This window comes from Manduca sexta, chromosome 1, assembly GCF_014839805.1.
Source record: "Manduca sexta isolate Smith_Timp_Sample1 chromosome 1, JHU_Msex_v1.0, whole genome shotgun sequence".
Lineage (NCBI taxonomy): Eukaryota > Metazoa > Arthropoda > Insecta > Lepidoptera > Sphingidae > Manduca > Manduca sexta.
This window is the reverse complement of record NC_051115.1, coordinates 3,400,542-3,426,020: the sequence shown is the minus strand read 5'-3', so window position 1 is coordinate 3,426,020 and position 25,479 is coordinate 3,400,542. Positions and strand designations below refer to the sequence as shown.

Below are 25,479 nucleotides of genomic sequence, written 5' to 3'. Positions count from 1 at the left end.
TTAACAGGATCCACAAACTTCAGCTACAAAGACATGAACCAGTATAGTTAGCTATAGATCGGACATTAGAACCAAATTTGTGCTCCAAAGGTTATTAATCTATACTTATAATAAATCTGTAGAGAGGTCAATTCTGTACATGATATATATTTCCAAAATAACTATCAGGGGGTGATTAGGGATCGATACTGATGCCAAAAATGCAATTAGTAAAATTTTTGTCTGTCTGTCTGTCTGTCTGTCTGTCTGTCTGTCTGTATAACCGTTATAGAAACAAAAACTACTCGACGGATTTTAACGAAACTTGGTACAATTATTTGTCATATTCCTGTGCTGGTTATAATATACTTTTCATCACGCTACAATTAATAGGAGCAGAGCAGTGAAGGGAAATGTTGGGAAAACGGGAGAAGTTACTCCATTTTTTAAGCTTCCGTCCCGTGTGCAACCTTAATGGTTAAAGCTACATAGAAATCATGTATGACGGAAATGTTCTCCTTAAAATTATGTAAAAAATATCCCACGACAGCATCTGTCTATCTTTTATGGTTGACTCACAATGACACGTGTAACTCCCGATAGCTTAGCAGTTCGAAGCTTTCTCATTATATTTGTTTACTAATCTTAGGAACTATCGGTCCAAACTGAAAAATTCTTTTTGCGTTGGATAGCCCTTTATTTGTGGATTGCTATAGGCTATATATCATCACGCTATACCCAATAGGAGCGGAGCAGCAATGGCTAATCTCTGGAACTACCGGTCCAAACTGAAAAATTCTTTTTGCGTTGGATAGCCCTTTGTTCGTGGAGTGCTCTAAGTTATATATCATCACGCTATGACCAATAGGAGCGGAGCAGTAATGGCTAATCTTAGGAACTACCAGTTTGAACTGAAAAATTTGTTTTGTGTTGGATAGCCCTTTATTTGTGGGGTGCTATAGGCTGTATATCATCACGCTATGACCAATAGGAGCGGAGCAGTAATGAAACATGTTACAAATACGGGGACAATTTATTAGTTTTGAGAGATTCCGTTGCGTGCGCTGCGTAAACGGTTAAAGTTATGCAACAATGATGTATGTCGGGATTATTCCTCTTAAAAAATTCTAAAAAAATATATTATAAAACAAAGTCCCCGCTGCATCCGTTTGCCTGAACGTCTTAAACTCAAAAACTACCCAACGTATTAAGATAAAATTTGGTATTGAGACAGTTTGAAACCCTGGGAAGAACATAGGCTCCCGGGAAACTACTACTTTTATAATGGAAAACTTTAGCCTGAAAAACTTTATAACGCGGGCGGAGCCGCGAGCAAAAGCTAGTAATATATAATATCAGCCCTGTATTATATATTGTCCCACTGCTGCACGGGCCTCCTCTACTACTGAGAGGGATTGGGCCTTAGTACACCACGCTATAGTGCGGACAGACTTCACACACCTCGAAATTCCTATAGAGAACTTCTCAGGTATGCAGGTTTTCTCGCGATGTTTTCCTTCACCGTTAAAGCAAGCGATAATTCACAAAGAATACACACATGATTTTAGAAAAGTCAGAGGTGTGTGCCCTTGGGATTTGAATCTGCGGACATTGGGCTCGGCAGTCCATTCCACAACCAACTAGGCTATCGCCGCTTTTTAAAAGTTATTACCATTTGGTAATAAGTCGCTGTCTTATTTGAAATGTCCGTGTGAAAAGATGTGATAATGTCCTTAGATAATACAAAGAACATACCTATTTACAGAAAATATGCTAATGTGGGCATTAAAAACGAGCAAAGACGATATGGAAAAAGTATGAAGTATTTTACATTGGTGTTTTGCTATTTCACAGTAGATTGAACTATCGCATGAGCGCAAAATGTTAGTATGACAATCTTGCCAATGTCCGCTCTATATAATTTGACTACCTATATCATCACGCCTTTCATTTCAAGGTAGGTAGAGTACCACATTCCAGTTATTAGACTCCATATAGAATCAAGATTATTGCCATTCACACAGCGAAAAATGAGTGCTCTGTTTGCGTCTCTGCATACCCCTTCGAGGATAAATGCGTGATGTATATTTGTTTTTGTATCCCAATATCAGCCAATCACAGCGCTTCTATTCCCACGCACTGCTACTGATATTCCTAAAGCACTATAAAACAGACCTATTATAACAGGATTGCTCCGTACTTATCAAAGTGATTTTCATGAATGCCTTTATATTTACCTAGACTTATGAAAACGTAAACGATGCTAAACTATGACGTCAATTGATATCTGACGTCACGACACAGTCTAAAACTAGGTCAAATCTAATGGTAAAGAGGTAGATATGTCACTTAAACGCTCATTCTTATAATATCAGCCCTATATACTGTCCCACTGCTGAAGGCCTCCTCTATTACTGAGAGTTTAGCCTTAGTCCACCACGCTGTAGTGCGGGTAGATTTCACACACCCACAAAATTCCTATAGAGAACTTCTCAGTTATGCAGGTTTCCTCACAATGTTTTAACAAATTATATAAAATAATTCCGTAGCATTTAGATAGCCAATTGTAAAGTCAGACTTCTATTATGTGAAATTTATTTTATTTCGACATACATTTTGTTGTATTGTAAATTTGAATGAATCTTAGTTTTGTTCACGTTGGCAAATCTCAACGGAGATCAGACAGCAGATATTATAGTGCACGAGTGTGTGCAATACACAAGCACTCTGGTACTCATAGTCCGGTGAGACATGACCGGAGAGATCAGTCCAACGGCTTTACGTGCTTATTGTATAACTGACTGAGTGCATACGTTTCGAAAAATCATTATAATTTCACCTAAAATACACTATGTTCCTTCACTCATAGTCCGATCCAGTATGACCAACATAATATTAGGTTTTCTTCTGTCTTCGGAAGTTTTAATTTGTCCCTGAAGTGGCGATAGCTTTTTTTTATTGCTTTAAATGACGGACGAGCTTGCCATTCGCCTGATGGTAAGCGACACGATCCATAAACAGTAGAAACAACACCTTGAATTACTAAGTATTGTTTGGTGTTCCACTGCGTTCGTCTGAGACTTGTAATGTTAATTACTATGTCCAATAGTTACACTGGCTACAATGTCCTTCAAACCTACATACTTGTTTGACAGAAATAGACATTGCGGTGGTACTTACCCAGGCGGATTCTCACATGTGAGACCTACCACCAGTAGTTATGTCACCTCTATCAGACGGAATAATTGGAAAGTGGTTGCACCATTTAGCCCTTCGTATGAAAAGGTTGATTGAAAATATATACAAACTTTTTGGTTATAAAAAAAACAAAAACTCCAACTCAAAAACATTTTCAGTGTACGAAAGCCCTTCAAAGTAAAGGTCGTTGACCCGGCACGTGTTTTGTTCACGCATGCGTGTTGAAATAGAAATGAAATCTCTATTTTTTTCAACGTAATCGATTTAGCTTCGAAAGTTTACGTTTACAAGTTAATTTGTTCATAAGTCATAACTGGTTAGTCTTTAAATGAGAGAGGCCGTATGTTTAGCACTGCGGTGTCTATTTTTATTGCTAAGGAATATTTCCATGCTCTGTAGGACATTTAAGCCTAATTACTGGACATTAAATCATAATGTCTCAGGATGACGAGCGCAGAATACCATGCATAAAAAATATTATTTAAGCAGATAGGAAAGAGATAGATATATGTAGTTTATGAGAGGGAAAGAGACAGCAAGTCCTATAGTTTTATCCTGGTTTAGATATCCTATTACAGACGTTAATTATTCACCCAGATACTTCTTAATTTCACGACTTACGCAATTATTATCATATCATACCAGCCTTGTAGAATATTGTCCCACTGCTGGGGACAATATTCGGGCCTGCTCTACTGAGAGGGATTAGGCCTTAGTCCACCACGCAGTGCGGGCAGACTTCACACACCCTCATAATTCTTATAAAGAATGTCTCAGGTATGGAGGTTTCCTCACGATGTTTTCCTTCGGATGTTGGATGGGATTCTAGTATCCATCCGCAAGTTTTGACTGTGGGCTCCGATATAAAACTGCATGGCTTACTAAAATTTTATTTCACCTTGAGTGCTGTTATACTCCCCTTTCGGAAGTCGGTTAGTAATAGTTAAGAGGAAGCGAACTATTACTGGCGACCTCGTGTGCGTAGCGGGAATGCGCGCGCGCCGGTCGTTTTGGGAAATGTCTAGAATATTTTAGATACTTAATGCGGTGGCGTTTGTGATTGACTTATTTGAACTTGTGAAGTTTTGGATATTGATTGCTTCTTAATTTCGGCCATTGTGGCCAATCACTAAGGTCAGACGTGCAGGAGATATTATAGTGCACAAGTGTGCAATACACCAGCATTCTCTGTTACTCATAGTCCGGTGAGACGACATGATCGGAGAGAGATCAGAGCAACCGCTTTACGTGCTGAGGCACGGGGGTATCACACCGTCAATTTCTTGACTCCGAGCTGCGAATGAGTATTTTGATAACGAAAAAACCCCAGTCACAATTATTTTGCCCCGACCCAGGATTCGAACACAGGACCTTAATGCGATAGTTGTGCTCACCGTGTATATCCTCTACGCTACTGAAACAGTTGATTTGGTACTCTATATGGATTGCATATTATTTAATTTCCATCAATATTAACTCTACACAAGGAGAGCAGTTTTACTATTCGATTTCATTTTTTTTTATTGTGGGCATAGCAAAATGTATTATATACTGTCCCATTGTTGGGCACGGGCCTCCTCTACTACTGAGAGGGATTAGGCCTTAGTCCACCACGCTGTAGTGCGGATTGGTAGACTTCAAAATTCCTATAAAGAACTTCTCATGCAGGTTTCCTCACGATGTTTTCCTTCACCGTTAAAGCAATCGATAATTCACAAAGAATACACACATAATATTTAGAAAAGTCAGAGGTGTGTGCTCTTGGGACTTGAGCCTGCGGACATCCGTCTCGTCAGTCTGTTCCACAACCAACTAGGCTATCGCCGCTTTTAAAATGGCCTCACTGCACCTAATGGTAAGTGAAGAGATGCCCAAAAACATGTCGGCATGAGATAAACGATCGACACAGTTATGCCGACCTGTTTAATTGCCTCTTAATTACAAGTTAATATGTGTTTCTTAAATAGCATCTTAAGATACTCACCTGAAAGTGACAGCATCTCAGCTGCTACCGCACTTGAGAGCGAAATTGCAATTAATAAGGCTCGATAAAACATAAAATTCTAGTTATATCTGGATTTTCTACGTTATGTAATTTTCTTGTTCAGGAAATTGTCAATTAGGTGAATCTATGTTGCGTGACAATTTAGTATGTAGCGGGGATAAATTTAGGTTTTTTGTAAAGTGTCTGGATTGATAGACAGCTACTTCTCATGTAGAGTAGGATTTGGTGTTTTGTTAATTTTGTTCCGTACCTCAAAAATAACCCTATAAGGTTCAGTTTGTTGTTCGGTCAAGACCCTTTTTCTCAGGAACGTGTGGAGGTATCAAGTTGAAATTTATATCAAACTAGCTGACCCGACAGACGTTGTCCCGTCTTAACTATGTATGCACGCGCGCATTCTGTCAATCGCTGACAGTTATTTCAAACAATTGACAGTTATATACAATTAATATTTTCGTTAAATTTTCTAATTTGCCGCGCATTTTTTTGTTTTTTTCGATCATAAGAACCTTCGCCTGACAATAACAAACACAACAAAAAATAGTGAAATCGGTCCAGCCGTTCACGCGTGATGGCGTGACCAAGGGAAATAGGGATTCATTTTTATATATATAGATACTCAAGTCTACAGTATCTTTGAGCTGTGGAAAATATCAAACTTTGAAGCAGTGTACTAAGATTATATAGAACAGGCATTGGGAAGATTGTCATACAAACATTTTGCGCTCATGCGATGGTTCAATCTACCTTGAAACAGCAAAACACCAATGTAAAATACTTCATATTTTTAATGTATCTTGATTTAATACCCATAGCATATTTCTGCATATATTATCTTTATATTAATATCTAAGGACGCTGACATCTTGTCACACATTTCAAATAAGACAGCGGCTTATTACCCATTGGTAATATTTTGGAGCAAAAATTTGCCCTGATGTCCGATCTTTAATTAACTATATCTATACTTATAATAAATCTGTAGAGAGGTCAATTCTGTACATGAAATATATTTCCAAAATAACTATCAGGGGGTGATTAGGGATCGATACTGATGCCAAAAATGCAATTAGTAAAATTTTTGTCTGTCTGTCTGTCTGTCTGTCTGTATAACCGTTATAGAAACAAAAACTACTCGACAGATTTTAACGAAACTTGGTACAATTATTTGTCATACTCCTGTGCTGGTTATAGTATACTTTTCATCACGCTACAATTAATAGGAGCAGAGCAGTGAAGGGAAATGTTGGGAAAACGGGAGAAGTTACTCCATTTTTAAGCTTCCGTCGCGTGTGCAACCTTAATGGTTAAAGCTACACAGAAATCATGTATGACGGAAATGTTCTCCTTAAAATTATGTAAAAATATCCCACGACAGCATATGTCTATCTTTTATGGTTGACTCACAATGACACGTGTAACTCCCGATAGCTTAGCAGTTCGAAGCTTTCTCATTATATTTGTTTACTAATCTTAAGAACTATCGGTCCAAACTGAAAAATTCTTTTGCGTTGGATAGCCCTTTATTCGTGGATTGCTATAGGCTATATATCATCACGCTATACCCAATAGGAGCGGAGCAGCAATGGCTAATCTCTGGAACTACCGGTCCAAACTGAAAAATTCTTTTTGCGTTGGATAGCTCTTTATTTGTGGGGCTCTATAGGCTGTATATCATCACGCTATGACCAATAGGAGCGGAGCAGTAATGAAACATGTTGCAAATACGGGGACAATTTATTAGTTTTGAGAGCTTCCGTTGCCTGCGCTGCGTAAACGGTTAAAGTTATGCCGTCATACAATGATGTATGACGGGATTATTCCTCTTAAAAGTTCTAAAAAATATATTATAAAACAAAGTCCCCGCTGCATCCGTTTGCCTGAACGTCTTAAACTCAAAAACTACCCAACGTATTAAGATAAAATTTGGTATTGAGACAGTTTGAAACCGTGGGAAGAACATAGGCTCCCGGGAAACTACTACTTTTATAATGGAAAACTTTAGCCTGAAAAACTTTATAACGCGGGCGGAGCCGCGAGCAAAAGCTAGTAGTTTAACATATTTGCTTGTAAGCCTTTTTTATAAAATCATGGCAAAATGAGCCCAATGTGATGGTAGTAGAGTGGGGGCTAAAAGAACGTCGACTGACGAGAGATTACCCCTCAGTCGACACAATTATGTCTGTTAGAACCAGATATACACAGACTGATCCCGGAACGCGACACACTTATCTTCATTCTATGTTAATGACAGAAAAAACCCTATAAAATCGAAGAAACACTCCCTACGTGTGAGTACTCGTGTGCTAGCAATTTTTTTGACCCTTATCCATAATATGAACTATTAGTATGATCCATTTCCCTTCATACTTCAAACTTTGCTTAGGAAAATGAAAATACTTAAGTGCTAAAATTACCGTGAATAATGAGGTCATGTATTTTGTAAATTTGGGCCGAGAATCGATCACCGAATACACTTTTAAACAGGTTGTAATAGAAATATCAGCCCTGTATTATATACTGTCCCACTGCACGGGCCTCCTCTACTGAGAGATTTAGACCTTAGTCCACCACGCTGTAGTACGGGCAGACTTCACACACCTTCGAAATTCCTATAGAGAACTTCTCAGATGTGCAGGTTTCCTCACGATGTTTTCCTTCACCGTCAAAGCGAACGATAAATTCACAAAGAATACACACATTATTTTAGAAAAGTCAGAGGTGTGTGCCCTTGGGATTTGAACCTGCGGACATTGGTCTTGGCAGTCCGTTCCGTACCCAACTAGGCTATCGCTGCTGTCTGCGGGCAGACTTCACACACCCTAAAAAATTCTATAGAGAACTCAGGTTTCGTCACGATGTTTTCCTTCACCGACTATATACTGACTACTTCAAGAATATGTCGTGTCTAAGTATAAATATGTTACGTAGCGTTATTGATTTATGCTGACAACGCTCTGACCTAGAAACTAAGTAACAGTCTATTAGGGTTTATTTACAACCTACGTTTGTACGTTTTAGTTTTTCTAGAATATTTTATGCATGACTAGTTTTTGCTCGCCGCTTCACAGCGTGAAGGGGTTATCCGGATTTTTTTCCGACCTACTTGATATGTACCGTTATAATGACCAAATTACAAAAAAATCATTATAAATTGAAGCCTATGTGTTATTCTGATGTATAGCCAATATTACTGTAAAGTTTTATCCAAATCCGTTCAGTAGTTTATTCGTGAAAGAGGAACAAACATACATCCTCACAAACTTTCGCATTTATAATATTAATAGGATTATTTAGTATATTGCTCCATTCGCCCGGGCTAAATGGAGATGGCAGCATTTATTTCTGACAGGCCCAGAGAACGATATCAATACGATCTCACAACTAACTAGTTTGCAATGCTCGTATGAAAAAAATCTCCTGGATACTCAGATGACCCCATAAACGTCGCAAGAAGTTGCTGGAAGCGGGCTTACAATAGGTCGATCTGGTAATCTTTGGGAGGGGTGTTCAGCAGTGGACATCCTTCGACTGATGATACGTAGATCCCACGACTCAAGTAGGCGACTATAGTATTGTTCCCTTTGCACACTAACCGCACGGATATAAAAGAAATATTTTTGTTAGAATATAACATAGCGACTAACTATCTATGTAGGATCTGGGAACAGAATTTATACCAAGCACCTTTACTGCTTAAAAAGAAATTATATATTGCTCAACAACTTTTCTTACATCGTTTTTTATAGAAGAGAACGCCATCTTGCGCTTACTTAATTTTTATACCGCCCGTACACCAAGGAAGGCGAATCATTCAGCCTACATCTATATGTTATATTCTAACATAATTTCTGACATAATTCCCTTTCAGTAGTAGAGGAGGCCCATGCCCAACACTGGGACAGTATCTAATACAAGGCTGATATTATATTATTATTATAACATATCGATTTATGAAATGCTACTACCATACTTTACTGGTAGGTCTTATATGTGAGAGTCCGCCTGGGTAGGTACCACCGCAATATTATTACCGCCAGGTTGTGTGTAGTCACTGTTGTTTTGAAGGACATTGTCAGTGTAACTACTGGACATTTAACATCTCATGTCTGAGACGAGCGCAGTGGAATACCAAACAATACTTTGTAATTCAAGACGGTGTTTCTACTATTTATAGGTTGTATCGCTTACCATCAGCCAAACGACAAGCTCGACTCGTCACTCAAAGCAATAAAAAGAAACATTTTGTCTACCGTTTTGCTATGGAGGGAAATGGACAATTTCATTTCCCTATCTTTCTAGTTGATCAATTTCGTTGCGGAATAATGACAGTAGTGTTCCCTGAGACTCGGCGAGCTTCACCGCTCCATACAATACCACTGCTGATCCTTACAGGAGTTGTAGTGGTGGGTGTGAGGGCGGAAAGTCTCTAAAGCAACTATGGCGGGTTTTAAACAAATACAAACCACTATCATCAGCACCACATTTACTTTGTAATTCTTGGTGTGTGTTTCTACTGTTTATGGATCGTATCGCTCACCATCACGCGAACCGTTCGTCTTTTCAAAGCAATAAAAGAAACCAACTCGGACTATCGTAAACAAAGTTTCATCATAATTGGCGCGACGCGTAATTTTGTAACTTGGCATTGGCCGAGCCGCCAAAAGGCGTGTGAAGGTACCAACGTGTTGTAACACTAGTATGTTTGTCCTGGCATTCTGAATAGGGGACCGGACTCATTTTTGTTCTTTATTATTATCAAATATTTACGTTATATAAATTATAACACAGAAAGAATTATTTAAATCCGGTAAAAAATCAACAAGTTATAAGTCTTTTAATTTCGGTAGAAGGGGTAAGTAACAAGAAACAGAAAAGAGGCGCAATACCCACGTGTGACGTCATCGGGCATTACGACGCGTGCGAAAGAAAGGGATGAAGCGATATCCCCACATCGCGCCCACTTCGGCACATAGTAATATTTGAAATATGAATTACTGGCTCATTTTTTAATCAATTTTAATGCAGTTTTCGCAGCAGGGTTTCTTTTTAGTATTATTAACCATTACATATAGAATAATGTACAAAATCAATCACAGGACGGTCCCCTATTGCCAGAAAGGTAAGGAACGGACTGGCTCGGTGGCGTAGTTGTACTGCACGACAGCGCTCGGAGTTCCTGGGTTTATGGGGGCAAAGTGATATTTGGGTTTTTCTGCTCAGTATCAACCCGGAGTCTGGAATTTGTGCCCGATAGCGATAGGCTCGCCTCCATCACATCATGGGCAACACACTTGGCGAAAAGTGGGTGCCTTAGTTGCGCTTCTGCGTACCCCTTCGGGGATAAATGCGTGATGCGTCTAAGGAACAGTACCCTGGAAAGTCCAACAAATTTTTATTTCTTGAAAATATACAAGGTCATATTGATTGCGTTTATAAATGAAACCACATACTTATCTTGGAAATAACACTACAATAAGTTACTCAAATCGTAGATGTAAAATAAAGTGTAAGTTTCGAACAAAAAATCAATAAATAGTAATTTTAATTTTACGCGCCCTAATGCCACTACTACTCTAAGAGAATTCGTCGCAGCGACAATACACTTATAGTCAAAAATATCCACGCACGTGCTATATTTGCAGTAAACAACAAAATTACCAATAAATTAGAAACTTAAAAATCAAGTTTGATGTAAATGCAGAGCGGTTCATTCAGATTTTATAAATTGCAGACTAATTTCGACCATTGGGAAATCAATAATGCTTATTATTATAAAATATGTTAGTACAGAAAAATAAACACACAAATTGAGAACTTTTTTATAATAATGCTTTTGGTCTACCATAGAATAGGGTACCGGACTCATTGTTGTTCTATACTATTATCAAATATTAATATAAATTATAACACAGAAGGAATTATTAAAATTTGGTAAAAAATCAACAAGTTATAAGTCTTAGCATGTCGGCGGAAGGGGTAATTAACAGAAAAGAGACGAAATACGCACATGTGACGTCATCGGGAATTACGACGCGTGCGAAAGAAAGAGATGAAGCGATATCCGCACATCGCGCCCACTTCTTAACGTTACAATATTTGAAATATGAATTACTAGCTCATTTTTTAACCAATTTTTATGCATTTTGTGCTTGTTTTTCGTATTATTAACCATTACATATAAAATAATGTACAAATTCAAACATAGGACGGTCCCCTATTATAAACCTTTTTTTTAAATACATTAGACTATGAAGTTTTATAAATACATATATAAGTAAAATGGCTGAACAGATTTGAATAAATTCAATTGTTTAGGCGAAACTCCGGTAAATACGATTTTCAAACTTGCATGTTAAACTATATAGGTACTAAAGAGATAATAAGGATTTAAAAATAGTCTTAAAAATTAATAATGTTTCCTTGTACTAACCCAATTTTTCCATGATAAATTTTCAACTTTTAAAATTAGTATCGTAATCATCATTTCTAAATTTCTATTATATTACTGCTGCAAATATAAAGTTTGAGTTATAAATACGGTATAATTTAATATAAAAAATATTTATACGCGATTTTAATTGTAAATCCACAAAAAAGTCTTTAGGCTTCACAAGCAGGGCATGGCCGAATAGATTATAAAACTATTTCAAATTTAGAAATCGATCGTCAATTTTAGTTTTTCGTATTCACGTAGCACGTCGCGTCGGCAATCAGGCGTTTTTCAATACAAACACGTGAAAATTTCAGATTCTGGTTATTTATAAAGTTTCTAGTAATATTATGTCGGTGCACACTATCCCTCTGGTTACGCCTTTCATCCGAGGACCGAGGTTTCCGTATAGAAAAAGTGAGTTTGATATTTTTATTATTATGGTAGATTAATGCCTGATGGTACACAATACACATAGAGCACTTAAAGAATTATTCGATGGCCGGCATTGTTTTGTCGGCTTCTCTTGTGTTTCTTGTTACGCATAAAGTGTTTTTTGTTTCAAATAGAAATGTTTTATTATTATATTTTTACTATTATGTAAACAGAAGTTTGTGTATGTTTATATTGCTGTGTATATTTGTACGTAGTTTTCATATAAATTACATTCACGCGTGTCGTAATTTCTTGGCACAGCGCCATCTATTATGCATTTAGTGAAGCTCACTCATCCAAAACTTAACGCGCGGATAAACAACTAGAATCGATTTTTGTGGTTATTGACCTCGGAATTGTTTTTATTTTAGTTACGCACAGCAAAAAATGCGTTTAAAAAGTCGGTGTCACGAGCTCGGAAACCTTGCTTTGGTTCGTCGGCTCTCGTGTACACAGCGAGTCGACGCGTGTAGCGCCTACTCCCTATCTCGCGCTGTACACTGAGCATCCTACAGCGAGTCCGTCGGCTCTCGTGTCCACAGCGAGTCGACGCGTGTAGCGCCTACTCTCTGTCTCGCGCTGTACATTGAGCATCCTACAGCGAGTCCGTCAGCTCTCGTGTCCACAGCGAATCTACGTGTGTAGCACCTACTCTCTGTCTCGCGCTGTACACTGAGCATCCTACAGCGAGTCCGTCGGCTCTCGTGTCCACAGCGAGTCGACGCGTGTAGCGCCTACTCTCTGTCTCGCGCTGTACATTGAGCATCCTACAGCGAGTCCGTCAGCTCTCGTGTCCACAGCGAGTCGACGCGTGTAGCGCCTACTCTCTGTCTCGCGCTGTACACTGAGCATCCTACAGCGAGTCCGTCGGCTCTCGTGTCCACAGCGAGTCGACGCGTGTAGCGCCTACTCTCTGTCTCGCGCTGTACATTGAGCATCCTACAGCGAGTCCGTCAGCTCTCGTGTCCACAGCGAATCTACGGTGTGTAGCACCTACTCTCTGTCTCGCGCTGTACACTGAGCATCCTACAGCGAGTCCGTCGGCTCTCGTGTCCACAGCGAGTCGACGCGTGTAGCGCCTACTCTCTGTCTCGCGCTGTACATTGAGCATCCTACAGCGAGTCCGTCAGCTCTCGTGTCCACAGCGAATCTACGCGTGTAGCACCTACTCTCTGTCTCGCGCTGTACACTGAGCATCCTACAGCGAGTCCGTCAGCTCTCGTGTCCACAGCGAGTCGACGCGTGTAGCGCCTACTCTCTGTCTCGCGCTGTACACTGAGCATCCTACAGCGAGTCCGTCGGCTCTCGTGTCCACAGCGAGTCGACACATGATTCCAATTATCTTCGCATCCTCCATTCGGTTCGTGTCCTGTTTTTTAGTACATCGATCGACGTGCCCTTTGACCCGGGTTGACCCGCGGCCGGGTTCAACTTGGCCGGGTCAACGCGCCGCAAATCTAGGGTGTCCTGGTTTGGCCCGGTAAAGCGGGCAGCTCGGCGGGCGGGGGATTTGCGGTAATTTTTTATAAGGTTTGGATTATCAGGATAATAGAATTTTATAGTATGTTAAATCGTTGGTTAATTCAACATTAATGTTTTAGAAATAGCCTCTTACTCGTGAATTAGAATATTTTGGCTTTCTACGCCCGTGTTTAATACTGTTTCTGGTGTAAAAGGAAGTCTATAGCATTGAGGAATAAATTTTCATATAATATATATAAAATTAGTTTAAATTTAGGTAACAGCCATCGATATATATGTACTACGTACTAGATTTGGCGTTCCGAACATTCACTGTGTTCAACTGAATTGAAATGCAATCCATTCAAACTGACTTTATTATGGTCAATATTGACAGCTTGTGGTTGTGTACGGAGTGGTGCTCATGATATAAGAACTCGAGTCTAAGCGTAAACCTGGATGTGAATAAAAATATTAGTTAAATAAGTAAAAATATTTGTTCAAGTGAATAAATAGGTTATAACAGTGATGTTTTGCCATTTTAGTTCAGATTTTGAACAAATAGTTTATATGGACGTTCGTATCTATAGAATATACATCAATGGAATTTTCCAAATCTGTTCATAAATGACCGAGTTCTAAGGTAACATTTACACGTCGAATTGATAACCATTTTTTGAAGTCGGTTAAAAAGTTAAAGTGTCAACTCCAATGCAAGTTTATTATTTTTCAGTTCAGTATAAAGGTTTCCTCGCGATGTTTTTTTTATCAAAATTACTAGAATCGGAATCAAACCCATTATACAGTTCACAACTACGAACACTAAACTGCGTAAAATTGCTCTCGACGATCTGGGCACATCATCTAGCTATCTGGGTCAAAGAGCATTTAGATCTAGCCTACATTTGTTACGGGGCTGCGGTTGTATAGGATTGAATTGTTATCTTTTTGCCGGCGTAATATCACGTGTATTTCACAGGTTAAGCAGAGGTGTAACAGTTTGCACATACAGGGTCATTTTTACATTACGTTATTAAATGAAACCACATAGTTATCTACTTGGAAATAACACTACAATAAGTTACTTGAGCCGTAGATGTGAAATAAAAGTTTAAGTTTCGAACAAAATGGATATTAATAAAGAGTATTTTGAATTTTACGCGCCCTAATGCCACTACTACTATAATAGAATTCGTCACAGCGGCAACATCATACTTTCAGTCAGAAATACACCACGCACGCGCCATATTCGCATTAAACTACAAAGTTACAAAGAAATCGACAAACTAAAACCAGGATTTTAGTCAACATATTCGTTGATGATTTTTGTCACAATGTCAGCAAAGGTGAAGACGAGTATGTGGTTTCATTTAATAACGCAATGTCAAAATGACCCTGTATACAATTTACGCCTTTATCTTCGCAGGGGTAGGCAGGGGTTTAACCGGAGTAGCCAGTTTTAGCTATTTATATTTCCAAATAAATAATCTGTAAAGAAGTCAAGCAAACTTTATTCTAATTAGTCTATTTTCACTATGGAATTGACTATATACATTTACATCGTTAAAAGGAAACTGATTTATTTATTTGGGTTCATCAATGTGTGTAAGCTGCGATACCCTAGTTGGTTGTGGAACGGACTGCCGAGACGAATGTCCGCAGGTTCAAAACCCAAACACACCTCTGACTTTTCTAAAGTTGTGTGTGTATTTGTGAATTATCGCTTGCTTTAACGGTGAAGGAAAACATCGTGAGGAAACCTGCATACCTGAGAAATTCTCCAAGAATTTTGAGGCTATCAGAAGTCTGCCAATCCGCACTTAAGCGTGGTGGACTAAGGCCTAATCCCTCTCAGTAGTAGAGGAGGCCCGTGCAGTGGGACAGTATATAATACAGGGCTGATATTATTATGTAACCCAGCCACACCTGATAGTAAGTGAAGTGAGGGATTATCCCTCAGTCGACACATTTACGCCGTCCTGTTTGTAACTGGATATATACAGGATCCCGGAACTAAACTCAATTGCATTCACTGGGTGTGGAACCCTGGACTTTCGAAATCACTATTCGACTGGACAATTGCGTCACCGAAGAGTCAATGACTCTTGCGAGCCGCGTTTTTGGCCTCACGCCAAAACCCAAAATACTGTCTGTTGACTAATGCGTTACCTCATGATTGCGCTCGTTATGCCGGCCGGGGAGGGGAGGGGGCATATTCCATTCACAAGGATTTATTCTTGGTGGAGTAAGCAGAGATACTACTTTTGCATTTAATGGTAATCGGTGTTACTGGTGGTGGGTATCTCATAGAGTCCGCCTGGATAGGTACCATGAAATGTCTATTTCTGCAGCCAAGCAGCAGTGTGTAGTCACTGTTGTAGATTTGAAGGACATTGCAGCCAGTGTAACTACTGGACATAAGACTTAACATCTCATGTCTCAGACGAGCGCGGTGGATTACCAAATACTTTGTAATTCAAGGTGTTGGTGTTTCTACTGTTTATGGATCGTATCGCTTACCATCAGGCGAACGGCAAGCTCGTCTCGTCGTTCAAAGCAAAAAAATCGTGGACTCCGATCTGTAACAGTGCCCGAGACCTCAGCATGACGGTCGTTCTATGATATGATTGGGGCGAGCCTCGCCATACCAAGCTTAATGACTCCCACCTGATGCCACGCAATAAAGATCCCTACCCGAGCCGAGAACCTGTAACCCCGACTGTAGTAGTCGTACTACGCCACCGAGGTCATCTCTTTATTTATTTTAAGGACAAACAGTGGTCATTACATTAAATCAATTGAACCTTACAAATCATTAACAATATTTTAAATGTATTACCTTTAGTTGACACGGCATGCATTGATATGTTGGAAAAAACAATTATAAAATTAAGGAACAAACATTTTATAGTACTTTAATAGCTTATATTAAATAGGAACATAATGACCTTTACCTTCTATTTTGTAAATTGTAAATTAGTTAGATAGTGCCATCATTCAAAGCCTTCAAAACCTCGGTTTCAAAACATCTTGTGAATTGTTGAATTGGTTTTAATGTTTTGGTTTGACAAATGCCAATTTTGCATTTTGTCAAGTGTAGGTAGATATTGTAACTGACTTTTCAGATGACGAATGCTTAAGTACCCCCTTGACCATGAAGGCTGCAGTCACCAAACGCCAGGAGAGAATTATAATAGAAAAGACCGCGATAAAGACCGAAAAATAGTTTAATTTCAATGTCTAATCAATCAAATGAAATTCTTTATTTGTAAACTTATTACAGGTGTTATCAAAATACATATCTATATATATAAAAATCAATTGCTGTTCGTTAGTCTCGCTAAAACTCGAGAACGGCTGAACGGATTTATCTTATCTTGGTCTTGAATTATTCGTGGAGGTCTAGGGAAGATTTAAAAGGTGAGAAAAATTCGAATAATTGCCGGGAAAATCCTCAAAACAGCATTTTTCTATTTCCCATACAAACGTTTTCTAAATAAAATGGAGAGTCAATTTGTAATTTATTACCGCTGCATAAAGTTCAAATTCGCGTGCGCGTTGGAGGATCTAATATCGCGTTCTGAAACTCAACAAAAGTGAAAGTGAATCGCGAACGCGACAAAATTGCATAGTCTCAAAATACATAGTACATAAATAGTGGTCGGCTTCGAGAAACTCAATTTTAGCTAACTTCAGTTGTTAATATAATATATAACTCAAAGGTGACTGACAGTGATATATCAAGGAACAGCCCAAACCATTGGACGGATCGGGCTAAGACTTTACATGCATAAAGCTACTATGACGTAGGCATCCCCTAAGAAAGGATTTTGATAAATTCTACCCTTAAGGGGATAAAATAGGGGATGAAAGTTTGTATAAATGTTCTTAGATTTTCGACTGATAGAACTGAAATTATAGATTGGGGATAAAATTAGTTTGAACCTATAAGTACCGGGAAAATATGTAGCAAGACTTTTATCAAACAGTGGAATTTTATCCTGGAAAACACCTTCACGCGGGCGAAGCCGCGAGCAAAAGCTAGTATATATATATATATATATATATATATATATATATATATATATATATATACTTAGTCTGGCCATAAATACTGTTACACTTAATTATAAAAAATATTACATTTGAATTTCGAATCTGTCATTTTTATACGATTGTTCATTGTGTTTTCTCATTTTGGCGCCAATACATTGTAAAATATTTTGCGATATTAAAATGGTGTGGGGTGATAAAGAGAACCGAATCGCTGTGATAGCATTACACAAAGTAGGTATGGAGCCAAATGCAATTTTTAAAACTCTCCATACACTTGGTATTAGTAAAATGTTTGTGTACCGGGCTATTAATAGGTACAATGAGACCTCCTCTGTTTGTGACAGAAAAAGATCTGGCCGTCCACGTAGTGTTCGTACGAAAAAGGTGGTCAAAGCAGTAAGGGAAAGAATTCGAAGAAATCCTGTCCGAAAGCAAAAGATTTTATCTCGGGAAATGAAGATAGCACCTAGAACCATGTCGCGTATTTTAAAAGATGACTTAGGACTTGCAGCCTATAAGAGACGCACTGGCCATTTCTTAACTGATAATTTAAAGAAGAATAGGGTGGTAAAATCGAAACAACTACTGAAGCGGTACGCAAAGGGAGGTCACAGAAAAATTTTGTTTACGGATGAGAAAATTTTTACAATTGAGCAACATTTTAACAAACAAAATGACCGTATTTATGCTCAAAGCTCTAAGGAAGCTTCCCAATTAGTCGACAGAGTGCAACGTGGACATTATCCGACTTCAGTGATGGTTTGGTGGGGTGTTAGCTATGAAGGAGTGACTGAGCCATATTTTTGTGAAAAAGGTATCAAAACATCGGCACAAGTGTATCAAGATACCATTCTTGAGAAGGTAGTTAAGCCCCTTAACATCACCATGTTCAATAACCAAGTATGGTCCTTCCAGCAAGACTCGGCGCCGGGTCATAAAGCTCGGTCCACGCAGTCTTGGTTGGAATCGAACGTTTCGGACTTCATCAGAGCTGAAGACTGGCCGTCGTCTAGTCCCGATCTTAATCCGCTGGATTATGATTTGTGGTCAGTTTTAGAGAGTACAGCTTGCTCTAAACGCCATGATAATTTGGAGTCCCTAAAACAATCTATACGATTGGCAGTGAAGAATTTTCCCATGGAAAGAGTGCGTGCTTCTATTGATAACTGGCCTCATCGTTTAAAAGGACTGTATTGCAGCCAATGGAGACCACTTCGAATAAGCTTTTTATATTTTTAATTGTTTTATATTTATGTATTAAACTGACACACTGTAAAAGTAATAAATGTTATTTGCAGTTAACAATTTTCTTTTTTCTTTATTACAATATTTATGGCAAGACTAGTTATATATATATATATATGTATATATATATACTAGCTTTTGCCCGCGGCTCCGCCCGCGTTATAAAGTTTTTCAGGCTAAAGTATTCCGTTATAAAAGTAGTAGTTTCCCGGGAGCCTATGTTCTTTCCAGGGTCTCAAACTGTCTCCATACCAAATTTCATCTTAATACGTTGGGTAGTTTTTGAGTTTAACACGTTCAGGCAGACAGATGCAGCGGGGGACTTTGTTTTATAATATATTTTTTAGAACTTTTTAAGAGGAACAATCCCGTCATACATCATTGTTGCATAACTTTAACCGTTTACGCAGCGCACGCAACGAAAGCTCTCAAAACTAATAATTTTTCCCCGTTTTTGCAACAAGTTTCATTACTGCTCCGATCCTATTGGTCATAGCGTGATGATATATAGCCTATAGCACTCCGGGATCAAAGGGCTATCCAACACAAAAATATTTTTTCAGTTCAAACCGGTAGTTCCTGAGATTAGCCATTATTGCTCTGCTCCTATTGGCCATAGCGTGATGATATATAGCCTATAGCGCTCCACAAATAAAGAGCTATCCAACACAAAACGAACTTTTCAGTTCAAACTGGTAGTTCCTGAGATAAGCCATTACTGCTCCGCTCCTGTTGGTCATAGCGTGATGATATATAACTTTGAGCACTCCACAAACAAAAGACTATTCAACACAAAAAGATTTTTTCAGTTCGGAACGGTAGTTCCTGAGATTAGCCATTACTGCTCCGCTCCTATTGGGTATAGTGTGATGATATATAGCCTATAGCAATCGACGAACAAAGGGCTATCCAACGCAAATAGAATTTTTCATTTTGGACCGGAAGTTCCTGAGATTAGCCATTACTGCTCCGCTCCTATTGGGTATAGCGTGAAGATATATAGCCTATAGCACTCCACGAACAAAGGGCTATCCAACGCAAAAATAATTTTTCAGTTTGGACCGGTAGTTCCTGAGATTAGCGCGTTCAAACAAACAAACAAACAAACTCTTCAGCTTTATATAATAGTATAGATATATATATATATAAATATATAAATGAATCCCTATTTCCCTTGGTCACGCCATCACGCGTGAACGGCTGGACCGATTTCACAATTTTTTTTGTTGTTTGCTATTGTCAGGAGAAGGTTCTTATGAAAGAAAAAAATCAAAAAATAGCACGGAAAATTAGAAAATTTAAGAAAACTTAACGACATTATTCATTTTACATAACTGTCAGTGGTTTGAAATAACTTTCAGCGATCGACGAACTGCGCGCGTGCATACATAGTTGAGACAGGACAACGTCTGTCGGGTCAGCTAGTATTAATATATTGTTGACTATGCTTTGCTGTTGCATAAGCGTCCAAATATATTAGTTTTATGTTAAGTATTACATCACATAGTTATTTGATTATTACCTCACTAAACTAAAGTACTCAAAGAAATTAATAATGAGAAAAAAAATCCTTAAGTAGTAAATAACAATGCTTGATCGATCATTCCCGTACGTCTAAACTCGAATGAATTCACAAATTCAATTCCTAATTTTCCGTACGCTCAATTACGCTCTGCTCTAAGTTATTGTTAAATTGGGAGGGGGGAGGGGGGTTAGTGGGGAAGGAACATATGCCCTCAACTTTACCCACAATTTATACTTTTCTCTTTCTCCATATCAACTTGCTTGGCCGTTGGTTTGTGACGGCCTTGATATTCGCGTAAACACAAGAAAATGTGATTATACAACTCTAAACTTTTTTTTCTTTTCTCACTTTATCATGTACTGTAGTCTTTACCCTAAACTGATTGAAAAGAGCAACACCAGAGTTTCTTGCCCGTTCTTCTCTGGTGAAAACTGCTTTCCGAACTGGTGATAAGTTAATATTGACGGAATCTCAATAATATATATATATATATATATATATATATATATATATATATATATATATATATATATATATATATATATATATATATATATATATATATATATATATATATATAATATATATATATATATATATATATATATAACATTTTACAGATTCAAATAAATCATTTCATTTCATTTCAACTAATGGTGTTGTTGCAGGCAAGTCGCCGTTCTTCCCCGGAGTGGAGGAGGCCGCGGTGGCGGTGGCGGGTGGCGCTGTGGGCGCCGGCTCGCCATCAGTGCCCTCCGACCAGCAGGATGTTGTCTCGCGGCTGAGCGCGGCCGGTCAGTGTAGACTTTTATTTTAAAACTGATTATAGATTACTGGTGGTAGGTCTCTCATATGTGAGAGTCTTGGGTAGGTACCACCGCAATGTCTTTCTGTCAAGCAGCAGCATGATGATGGTGGAAATATCAACACACAGATATAAAATAAACAAATATCAAATTATATTAGTTAGAACATTACACATCGATCTGGAAAATGATGCTACCAAGCTTTACTGGTAGGTTTCACATGTGAGAGTCCACCTGGGTAGTTACCACCGCAATGTCTTTCTACCGTCAAGTGTGTAGTCACTGTTGTAGGTTTGAAGGACATTGTACCCAGTGTAACTACTGGACATAGTGATGGCGAGCGCGGTGGAATGGAATACCAAACAATACTTTGTAATTCAAGGTGTTGGTGTTTCTACTGTTTATTGATCGTATTGCTTACCATCAGGCGAAAGGCAAGCTCGTCTCGTCATTCAAAGCAATAATAAAAAAAAAACTGCCTACCCCTATAGGACGTAACAATCATGCGTTTTCATCCTCGAAGAGGTTGGTAGAAGCGTAGCTAGTGCTCACTCTTCGCTATGCTCCATGATATAGGCAAGCCTTTTGCCATCTGAACGAAATATGCAATAAGATTTGAGCGGCGATAGTAGTAGTGGCATTAGAAGAAGAAGAAATTTCAATAACTTTATATATATTTTGTTTGAAAATTACCCTTTATTTTACATCTAAGGTTCGAGTAACTTATTGTAGTATTATATCCAAGAAGATAAGGTGGTTTTATTCAGTAACGCGATGTCAAAATTAACCTGTCCATTGTCCATTGTTCGGCCCCAGACCGCATTTTATGTAAACTGCCTTCTTCATTCCATCTTTTAGTTCTCGACAACAGCGCCACCTAAATTATCCTACGATTAAAGCTGGGACTAACTAAATTCTCATAAAAGTTTCATTGAAATCGGTTAGATGGTTTCGAAGATTTCTTACAAAAATATCAACAAAATTGCCAACTTTTCCAATTGATTTTTCAACATTGTTCTTTGATACACACCTTGCTCTGATGATTAGGAATAACAAAAAAGAAGTTAGTTAAGCCGGTCGAGCCATTCTCGAATGATGCTCTTACATAACTTGTGTGTGGTTAGAAATAAAGATTGTTTTCGTTCGTCACAGGGCTGTCAATGTGCGTCAGCGCACTTGGTTCGCCGGCGCGCTCGTCCCCCGTCTCCGCGGGCTCGGAGCACGGCGAGCGGTTCAGCAGGAAGGTATTCGTGGGCGGGCTGCCACCGGACATCGATGAGGGTGAGTTTGGACTCTAATCTATTGATTATAGCGAACAGGTTTGTTTGAACAGGACGAAATTGAATTGAAGCTCCCACTACATCAAGGAATATACTGAGTGTACTAGCTCATCTACGACTTTTATCATCTTTGACTGCCTTGGTGGCGTAGTTGTAATTGTACATGGTACAAGTCCAATTACCGCGCTGAGGTCCTGGGTTCGAATCCCGGGTCGAACCAAAATAATTGACTCAGTAGCAGCTCGGAGTCAGGAAGTTGGCGGTGTGATACCCCGTGCCTCGGAAAGCACGTAAAGCGGTTGGTCCTGCTGATCTCTCCCGGTCATGTCGTCGCCTTATCGGACTATGACGAGGAACAGAAAGTGCTTGTGTATTGCACACATTCGTGCACTATAATATCTCCTGTCTGATCTCCATTGAGATTGGCCACCGTGGCCGAAATTACGACGAAATCAATCAATATCCAATATTTCACGGGTTCAAATAAGTTTTTCATGTATGCCACCGCATTGTTAGATACCCCCGTGCCTCGGAAAGCACGGAAAGCCGTTGGTCCTGGTGATCTCTCCCGGTCATGTCGTCGTCTCACCGGACTATGAGAGTGAAGGAACAGAGAGTATATAATATATCCTGCGTACCAGGCTGATCTCCGTTGAGATTGGCTGCCGCGGCCGAAATTCCGCTAGGATGTATTCATTCATTCACTAGCGCATCTGCTTACGCTTTCTTGGAAGGCATGAGTGTGTTGATCTTCAGTAGGCCTTTATTAGCGCCTCGCACAAGACGCTAGCTCCCGCCACGCCTCGCCCACACTTGCCCATTTTTATAAGTGGGTCAAGCAGTCCTGTTATCACTAGCGCGCGACGTGGCGTGTGTCAGGAGGGATGGATGGACTTGTCCCGAGGGAGTACTGGGTTCGAAGCAGATGACTTTCTTCTTGACCCGTTAGTGGGTCGCCTTCAGCGTGATCACTTAGGGCTCGAGTGTCTAAGGGGCCGTTCAAGTATTACGTAACGCAATTTGGAAGGGAGGTGGGGTATTGTAAAACGTTACGATGCGTAACAGGCGCGGGAGGGGGGTACGTACAACGCGTTACGTAACATTGGATTTCTTATTATAAAACAATAATGAAGGTATTTTAGCGATTTTCCGGTACTCAGGTAAATGTAATTTTATAGTTACATAACTTTTTAAGGGGTGTACAGGAAAACGTTACGGCGCGTAACATGGTGGGGTGGGGGGTCAAAAATCTTCAAAAATTGCGTTACGTAATACTTGAACGGGCTCTAAAGCATTCACCCGAAAGTCCGCTGTGTTTGTGTCCGACCCTGCCAGGCTAACAAAGTCACTACAAAAAATTAGATGACTTTTTAATGTTGAAAAAATGACATTTCTTTGATGTGCAAGTAGCTAATTGTTAAGTAAATGTGGTGCTGCTGATGATGGTGCTTTGTATTTGTTTAAAACCCGCCATAGTTGCTTTCCAGAGACTTTCCGCCCTCACACCCACCACTACATCTCCTGTAAGCCAGGATCATCAGTGGCATTGTATGACACAGAGCGATGAAGCTCGCTGAGTCTCAGGGAACACTAATTTGCCATCATCCTGCAACAACATTAATCTAATAGAAAGATAACGAGTTGGAAATATTAATTGTCTACTCCCATGTCTCATGTCTCAGTATGACGAGCGCAGTGGAATAACAAACAATACTGTGTAATTCAAGGTGTTGGTGTTTTTACTGTTTATGGATCGTATCGCTTACCATCATGCGAACGGCAAGCTCGTCTCATCATTCAAAGCAATAAAAAAAAGCCTGCCGGGTCCACTAGCTACTATAAATGATTGTTTATTCGTAATATTGATTATAATATCAGCCCAGTATTATATGCTGTCCCACTGCTGAGCACGGGCCTCCTCTACTACTGACAGAAATTCCTATAGAGAACTTCTCATATGTGCAGGTTTCCTCACGATGTTTTCCTTCACCGTTAAAGCGAACGATAAATTCACAAAGAATACACACATGATTTTAGAAAAGTCAGAGGTGTGTGCCCTTGGGATTTAAACCTGCGGACATTCGTCTCGGCAGTCCGTTCCACACCCAACTAGGCTATCGCCGCTGTTATAAATGATTGTTTCTTCGTAATATTGATTATTTTAATCCAATACGCCAATCCCACAATAGCATGCATCGATCGATAGGTCACACTCGTCAACTCTCACGGCGCAAGGTTTTACATAATGCCGGTAGCATCGATGCGTTAATAAATTAACTCGCACTAAAATGCTTGGAAGTGTTGCGCAGAAAGATTTTAGGTTAGATATTCTATAGACACGAACGTCCATATAAACTATTTGTTCAAAATCTGAACTAAAATGGCAAAACGTGACTGTTACAACCTATTTATTCACTTGAACAACAAATAGTTTTACTTATTTGACTATTTTTTATTCACATCCAGTGTTACACTTAGACTCGAGTTGTTATATCATGAGCGCCACTCCATACACAACCACAAGCTGTCAATATTGACCATACTAAAGTCAGTTTGAATGGATTGCAGTTCAATTCAGTTGAACACAGTGAATGTTCGGAACGCCAAATTTAGTACGTAGTACATATATATATCGATGTTATTTTTCACCACCGCCTCTTTAATTCCAACTCCTTCCTTATTTGTCAATTTGACAGTCTCGGTGTTGTAGTTGTAACTTTACATAGTATGATTACCTGATGGTCCCGAGTTTTGATCCCGGGTTAGCTCAAAATATTGGTGACTGGGTTTTTCCACCTTAAAAAATTACTCAGTCGCAGCTCAGAGTCAGGAAGTTGGCGGTGTGATACCCCGTGTCTCGGGCACGTAAAGCCGTTGGTCCTGCTGATCTCTCTCCGGCCATGTCGTCTCACCGCACTATGAGAAGGAACAGAGTGCTTGTGTACTGCACACACTCGTGCACTATAATATCTCCTGTCTGATCTCCGTTGAGATGGGCCGCCGTAGTCGAAATACGGTTAGGAGGGGGTATTTGTCGACTATGGATCCATTAGGGA

The 25,479-nt window shown here is 39.3% G+C and overlaps 1 protein-coding gene across 2 annotated transcripts in view; it reads left to right on the top strand.

Annotated features, from left to right (window-relative positions):
* The window catches only part of LOC115449933 (translational regulator orb2), an 87,588-nt gene that overhangs the window by 45,255 nt on the left and 16,854 nt on the right, over positions 1-25,479 (top strand). The window contains exons 1-3 of one of the 2 annotated variants that reach the window (XM_030177828.2): positions 11,829-12,032; positions 21,006-21,131; positions 22,296-22,424. In XM_030177828.2, coding sequence (XP_030033688.1) covers positions 11,966-12,032; positions 21,006-21,131; positions 22,296-22,424 — 322 coding nt within the window. In that variant the 5' untranslated portion in view covers positions 11,829-11,965. Of the gene's footprint in view, positions 1-11,828; positions 12,033-21,005; positions 21,132-22,295; positions 22,425-25,479 lie in introns of those variants that run through there. The other variant, XM_030177827.2, reaches the window with a different exon arrangement.